We start from the raw sequence: 7,260 nt of genomic DNA, 5'->3' as shown, positions 1-7,260 counted from the left end.
CAAAAAATATTAACTATATGATATAAGTACAAGACATGGAAAAATAAAATAAAATTAAGAAACAATGAATCCCAAGAAAGAACAACGTTCGACCACGTGTCGAAAGATAGGAGGAAGCAATTATAGGTCAGTGTTTAGTGTGGAGTGTTCGGTACCAGCCAGTGGACGGTAACAGTACACTGAATCAAAGGAAAACGACGGCGTTTCATGGAGCCACTTGGTGGAGTCATATCATTATTGACGTTATTCACGTCATTATGCATATAAATACGTGTCTTTGGGGAGCGTTGTGTATACCAAAATTTCTTAAGCTCTTCCTTCAACTCCTCTCATTATACGACGTCGTCGTAGTCTTCTTCTTTTTCTTCTCTCTGCTCTTTTCTTTCTTTTCTTCCTCTGATTTTGATTCCATTAACACATCACAATGTGTGGTATTCTTGCTGTTCTTGGTTGTTCTGATGACTCTCGAGCCAAAAGGGTTCGCGTCCTAGAGCTCTCTCGCAGGCAATAATTTTTTATTATTATTCTATATAATTTGAATTCATAATTGAGTTTAATTTACATGCATGATCCGTATAGTGTTTTCACATGTTTACTCAATCAGAAATATCATAACTTTTATAATAATTAACGTAAAAATTAAAATAAAAATATAAAAACAAATGTACTTTTTTTATGGATGTAAAAGAGAGAAGAATTTATAAGCTATCTTAGTTTTAGTGGTGTAATTTTTTTAGATATCTTGAAATAGAAGACGCTACTGTATTTGCTGGTTTTGTAGATTTTAAAATTTATTAAATTCGAAGAAATGGTCAGCTGTATTTAAAATTTAGTAAATTAGTAAAATGTTTTATTTATTGGAAAATGAAGTATTAATTTGGACGACCATAAAGAAAAACATGGTACCAAGGTGACGAAATGCTTTTCCATGTTTGAACTTTGTAGTGGAGAAATTATGATTGATAAGGTAAGTGCGCAACTATGAATGAATAATATACTGTAAAATAAATCACACCGTTAGTTGTGTTTATGCATCATAATATGTCTTCAAATTCCACGTTAATTTTTATTTTTTATTGAATATTGTCTTAATATGTTATATTTTAAAAAAATCATTTAAAAGTACAATTTAGTTGATTTACAAATTAGTATATTTTTTTATCAATTTTAATTTAATTTAGTTTCGTCTCCGAAATCCATAGAGAAAGTGAGTTGTGTTGTGTGGGATCTGATTGAAAATGCAATTATTGGTTATATTTGGTGGGAAGCTTCCAAAAAGTGATGACGATTGAAATCCAATAATTGAAAGGGATTAGTTGGTCGTGGAGAATTGCTATTTAATTTTATGAGATGATTCATTAGTTGTTTTCTATGCTAATTTCAGTACGTTGGAAAAAGAAAACATGTTTTCTCAAAAATAAGATAACATGAACTGAAATTTAGTATTAATTTTTTAAAACAAAAATTTTATAAACCAAAAAATTAAATTATTTTTTTAATGTTTTCTGTCTCTCAAATTTGCATAACCTTTTTCTGTCTAGAAATTTTAATTTTGTATTCACACGAAAATAATCATTTATAAGAATATTTAATTACTAAAAAACTTTAACTTTTAGAAGTTGCCTCAAATACATTTCATGTACAACTACATAAAGATATATTGGTAAAAATTGAAAAACTTGAGTAACACAAAAAAAAAAAAAATTCTTTTTTTGTTCATAACTCATTGATATAATAGTGTTATTATAATTTATCTTAACGAAAGACAAATATGTGTCTTTTATAGTTTAGAATCAAGATAACAATATGAAACTCAAATTAAGTTTCAAGTTTAACAATGATATATTATTATAATAAATAATTTTACATCATCAAATAGTTATACGTATTTTTTTTATGAATATGATTTTCATACTATTTATTTCAAACTGATCAAAAGTATTATACAGGTTAATTTATGATTGAATTATGAAACAATAAAGAAGAAACTTGTATTTTCTTATACAAATATAGTATTGGTACGAAATAATCATAACTAAAATAAATATATTTATATTCAACCACAAACTAAAATATGTTGAAAATCATAGCAAGAATAAAACATTAACATTTTTGTCATAAAATAGATTGGGTTAATAATGAGAATTTATATTTATTGAATTTTGTTTTGTTGTTGTTGAGGTCACAAACAGATTGAAGCACCGTGGGCCTGACTGGAGTGGGCTCCATCAACATGGTGATTGCTTTTTGGCGCATCAACGTTTAGCGATAGTAGATCCAGCTTCTGGGGATCAGCCTCTCTTCAACGAGGACAAATCCGTCATTGTCACGGTAGGCCATAACCTCATTCAGCAATAATACTTCTACACGATACTCTCTTCATCTCTTTCATCTTATTTTCGATGGAATTCACAAGATACCACATCCACTGTCAATAAATAAATTATATAAATAAACATAATCATGATCTTAGTATGAAATTTTTTCATCCAAATAGTAAAGATACATCAAAGAATGACAATAATAATTTAATAACCAATTTTTTTTACTTTTATTTTTAATCAACTTGAATCTTCAAAAAAAAAATATTATAAGTTTTCTATCTTCTTCTACTAATTCAACAATGGATGTAAATGATTACTCAAACACAGGTGAATGGAGAGATTTACAACCATGAAGAACTCAGGGGACAACTTCCTAATCACAAGTTCCGAACTGGAAGTGACTGTGATGTTATAGCACACTTGGTTAGTCATCTTTTATGTATTTTTCTCCACTCAAAATCATCAAGAATAATCAATTTTATTAATGATTAATCTTGACTAATAACAATCTCTTTGATTATTTTTCGTAAAAAAAAAAACTCTTCTACTTCAGACACTTTCTATTTGATTGAATTAAATATGATTCTTCCTAATGATTGTGTTTAAAGATTTATACAAAACAGTTTATTAATTTAGATTCCTTAATTTTAATTAAATAATTAAGATTCACTTTGATTAAAATAATTTACTTAAAATTATACCGTGAAGATTAGTTGATGTCACGTCATGATATGTAAGTAAGAGGAGTGTTTTGGTATGAAAATGACAAAAGCAAAAATGTTAGATAAGTTAAAATATATATACAAGTCACGTATAGGTTTCTTAAGTACTATCCTTAAATAATTTTAAATCTCGATTATACTAATATAATTATGTGACCAAAATTTAACGTTAACGCCAAATCAGTAAGATTATTTCACTTAATGAAAAGAGGTTTTTGATGACCATTCCTTTCGATGAGTGCAATTTTTTCTGAATCTTAGCTAGAAATTGAAGAACTCATGGTTGAATAAAGTGTAGTTCTTAACAAGTTCAAGTTATTGTGTTTATCTTTGAAACAGTACGAGGAACATGGAGAAGACTTTGTGGACATGCTGGATGGTATCTTCTCGTTTGTTCTTCTGGATACTCGTGACAACAGTTTTATAGTGGCTCGAGATGCTATAGGGGTCACTTCCTTGTACATTGGTTGGGGATTAGATGGTAATAATGTTATACTATGTCTCACTTTTGAATTAAACTCGTGGAACATTTTGTAGTTTCTGTTTGAAATTTTGAATTGAATACATGAAATGAAGAACATGATAAATACAAGTTTGGCACCACTCTGTGTTCAGGCTCTGTTTGGATTTCGTCTGAGATGAAAGGCTTGAACGATGATTGTGAACATTTTGAATGTTTTCCACCTGGTCACTTGTACTCGAGCAAAGAGAGAGGCTTTCGCAGATGGTACAATCCTCCATGGTTCTCTGAGTCTATTCCTTCTGCTCCTTACGACCCTTTAGTTTTGAGACGTGCTTTTGAGCAGGTAAGTTTCACAAAAAAGTCTAAAATCGCGTTTGAATAACTTTGTTTGATAACTTTTTCATGAGTAAAGTGAATGTGGTTGATTTCAGGCTGTGATAAAAAGGTTGATGACTGATGTGCCTTTTGGTGTTCTACTTTCTGGGGGTTTGGACTCATCATTGGTGGCATCCATCACTTCTCGCTACTTGGCCAACACAAAGGCTGCTGAACAGTGGGGATCAAAGTTACATTCTTTCTGCGTAGGACTTGAGGTGTACCATCAAATCAAAATCATGAATGGTTCACTTTTATGAAAACATTTCGTGTTGCATTAATCCTTTGTCACCATCTTATGTTGAGTAGGGTTCACCAGATTTAAAGGCTGCAAAAGAAGTTGCTGACTATCTGGGCACTGTCCACCACGAGTTTCACTTCACTGTGCAGGATGGAATAGATGCCATTGAGGATGTTATATACCATGTTGAAACATATGATGTGACCACAATTAGAGCAAGCACGCCCATGTTTCTTATGTCTCGGAAGATTAAATCACTGGGTGTGAAATGGGTTATCTCGGGAGAAGGATCAGATGAGATCTTTGGAGGGTATTTGTACTTCCACAAGGCACCCAACAAGGAGGAGTTTCACAGAGAAACATGCCGCAAGGTCATACATTTATCAGGCTCATTCGTTGTACAAGTGTTGATGACAGAATAATAATAGTAATGTTTTTGTTGTGCAGATCAAAGCACTCCACCAATATGACTGCTTGAGAGCAAATAAATCAACATTTGCTTGGGGTCTCGAAGCCCGAGTACCCTTTTTGGACAAGGAGTTTATCAATGCTGCAATGAACATTGATCCCGAGTATAAAATGGTACAAGTTAAAAATGTGACTTCATCACTTGAAAAAATCTATGAAAACATTACTAAAACTGGTTTACTGTTTGAATGCTTCAGATAAAAAGAGATGAAGGACGAATTGAGAAGTGGATTCTGAGGAGAGCCTTTGATGATGAAGAACATCCGTATCTGCCAAAGGTACTATGTTATTTATCGAAATGTGTATGTATGTGTGTATATATACATACATATATCTGCAAAATTGGTTGGTTAAACTAACATCTACACATTTACTTTGGTGCAGCACATATTATACAGGCAGAAAGAACAATTCAGTGATGGAGTTGGGTATAGTTGGATTGATGGTCTTAAGGCTCATGCTACAAAACATGTATTGAATCCATTTTATATGACTGTGTTGGAAGTTTCATTTTTTATTAGAGATAAGACTAATTTATATAAGTGAATGCAAATCTTATCTTACAAGTTGATTTTGTGGAATTGGGTTAAGTTTTAAAGTACACTTCTTAGTACTCTTCCATGGACTTCCATGGAGTTTGGTGTGGTCATGATTTTGCTTATTATAACTGGTTTTTGACATTTTCTTTCCCTAGGTGACTGACAGAATGATGCTGAATGCTGGTAACATCTACCCTCACAACACCCCAGTAACCAAGGAAGCATACTACTATAGAATGATCTTTGAGAGGTTCTTCCCTCAGGCAAGTTAATGAAGAAACTCTAAATTAACAGAACCCCAGAAGCTATCTGTGATTGAAAAATGTGTTTGTTGGTTTGGTTGTGCAGAACTCAGCAAGGCTCACTGTTCCTGGAGGAGCAAGTGTTGCATGCAGCACAGCAAAGGCTGTTGAGTGGGATGCTTCTTGGTCTGGCAACCTTGATCCTTCTGGTAGAGCAGCACTTGGAGTGCACATTTCAGCTTATGAGAAGCAGAACAATTTAGCCAACAAAAGTGTAGAAATTGAGAAGATTATATCTATGGATGCTGCTCCTCTTGGAGTTGCCATCCAGGGCTAATATCAAGCTCTGTGACTCACAATAATTGGGCGAGAATGAAGATCATTAAGCTAAACACTGATGAAAAATTCGCCTGCTGTGTAATTTCATCTTCGCAAAGCTTTATATATATATAAGGCTTTCTGAAAGAAGTGTTCAGTGTAGTATTATTACCTTCAATTCTGTGATTTGAACTCTTAATGAGAGTGTTTCTTTTATTAGTTATGAACTGTTTATTAGACTTTCAATTAGATTAAGCATAATTTTATCTGAGAATTGTTTATTAAAGGTGGGTGACAAAAGTATTGCTAGGGTTGGACGTAAACCTGCAAATTGACCTCAACTTCATAAACCATTGAGAAAGATTATCAGTGATGATGCCGCACACATCAATATGTTCTTTCTTGATTTTTTTTAAACTACAATAAATAAAATAAAATAAACTCTTATAAAAAAAATTTAAAAAAATTATTTTGGTTAGAATTAGAACTTGACCTAATTTATGCCCAAACCATTATCAATCACTTAAACAACATCAACTCCAACAAACCAGACGATGAATCAACCCGACAAACCAATTGGATGAACTTTTTCCTTTTACCAAAATAGTATACTATAGGTTTTATTTACTCAGATAACACACTTTTACTGTATTAGTTCAGAATTTGATTTCTACAAAACCGAATTTTGAACATGATTTTGTAACAAGTTAACAGCATACTTTTAACAAAAATCCCAAAAACATACGTGTAAAATTTTATTTTCCGAAAATTGAATTCTGAATTAACACAGTAAAAACATATTATCTAGGATAAATAAAATTTACTGTATGCTATTTTGGTAAAAGAAAAATTACACAGTCTATGTAAAAAATTCATAATTGGATAGGTATGGATATATTTTACAAATTGATGACTTGATGTGATTTAGACTTTTTGAACTTGAACCCTCTATGATCAATGATGGGTGTGATAGTGTTCACATGACTGTGGAATCTATGTGTTTATTTTTAAGAAAAGTGAACGGATGAATTTGACAGTTGAAAATAAAATTTGTGTTATTTGTTTTAAGAGATTTGAAGGTTAAAGTAAAAATATTTGAAGGTAAAATTTGTGAGAGTTTGAGAATAATTTGATGATATATAAAAAGAAATTAATAAATTAAAATGTAAAATTACAAACTTACCCTTGTGGTTAGAATTAATATAAAAATAAAGATTTAATAATTTAAAATAGGATTTTGATGATTAGTTTCAAGGAGAGATATTGTACCAAATGTTCTTCCCAAATATTGAACATCTTGTGTTGAACTATTTAGGAGAGATATTGTATGCTTCATATTTACTTTAAAATAATTAGATTACTTAATTAATTTATTTTTTCTTTAAATATAAAGTTTATAAGAAAATCTTACACTTTCAAGTTGGCTTAATTATCATTTTGGTCTTCTAATTTGTTGGGTTGGTTCATTTTGGTCCCCTCTTATTATTTATTGGTTCAATTTAGTTCTCTAATTCTTTAAAAGGTTCAACGTTAACACCGTCTCCGTACATGCCACGTGTCATTTTGTG

At 31.2% G+C, this 7,260-nt stretch overlaps 1 protein-coding gene across 1 annotated transcript; it reads left to right on the top strand.

The window, feature by feature from the left end:
- Window positions 1-292: 292 nt before the first annotated feature.
- On the top strand, window positions 293-5,915 carry LOC114194393 (asparagine synthetase [glutamine-hydrolyzing] 1). Its single transcript, XM_028084579.2, has 12 exons — window positions 293-504; window positions 2,193-2,331; window positions 2,652-2,747; window positions 3,386-3,527; window positions 3,662-3,852; window positions 3,941-4,102; window positions 4,194-4,496; window positions 4,573-4,707; window positions 4,791-4,871; window positions 4,978-5,064; window positions 5,288-5,395; window positions 5,481-5,915. Exons 1-12 carry the CDS (start codon window positions 425-427, stop codon window positions 5,709-5,711), a joined length of 1,755 nt encoding a protein of 584 aa, XP_027940380.2. The 5' UTR covers window positions 293-424; the 3' UTR covers window positions 5,712-5,915.
- Window positions 5,916-7,260: the final 1,345 nt, after the last annotated feature.

Source organism: Vigna unguiculata, chromosome 8 (assembly GCF_037176805.1).
Source record: "Vigna unguiculata cultivar grain cowpea cultivar isolate G323 ecotype 2 chromosome 8, ASM3717680v1, whole genome shotgun sequence".
Lineage (NCBI taxonomy): Eukaryota > Viridiplantae > Streptophyta > Magnoliopsida > Fabales > Fabaceae > Vigna > Vigna unguiculata.
The sequence above is the reverse complement of the archived record's forward strand: the minus strand, read 5'-3'. Positions and strand labels throughout refer to the sequence as shown.

Coding starts and splice junctions, on each gene's coding strand:
- LOC114194393 (XM_028084579.2), top strand. CDS start 425: ATGTGTGGTATTCTTGCTGTTCTTGGTTGTTCTGATGACTCTCGAGCC. Junction 4,103..4,193: donor CTTTCTGCGTAGGACTTGAG/GTGTACCATCAA, acceptor TATGTTGAGTAG/GGTTCACCAGATTTAAAGGC. Junction 4,872..4,977: donor AACATCCGTATCTGCCAAAG/GTACTATGTTAT, acceptor ACTTTGGTGCAG/CACATATTATACAGGCAGAA.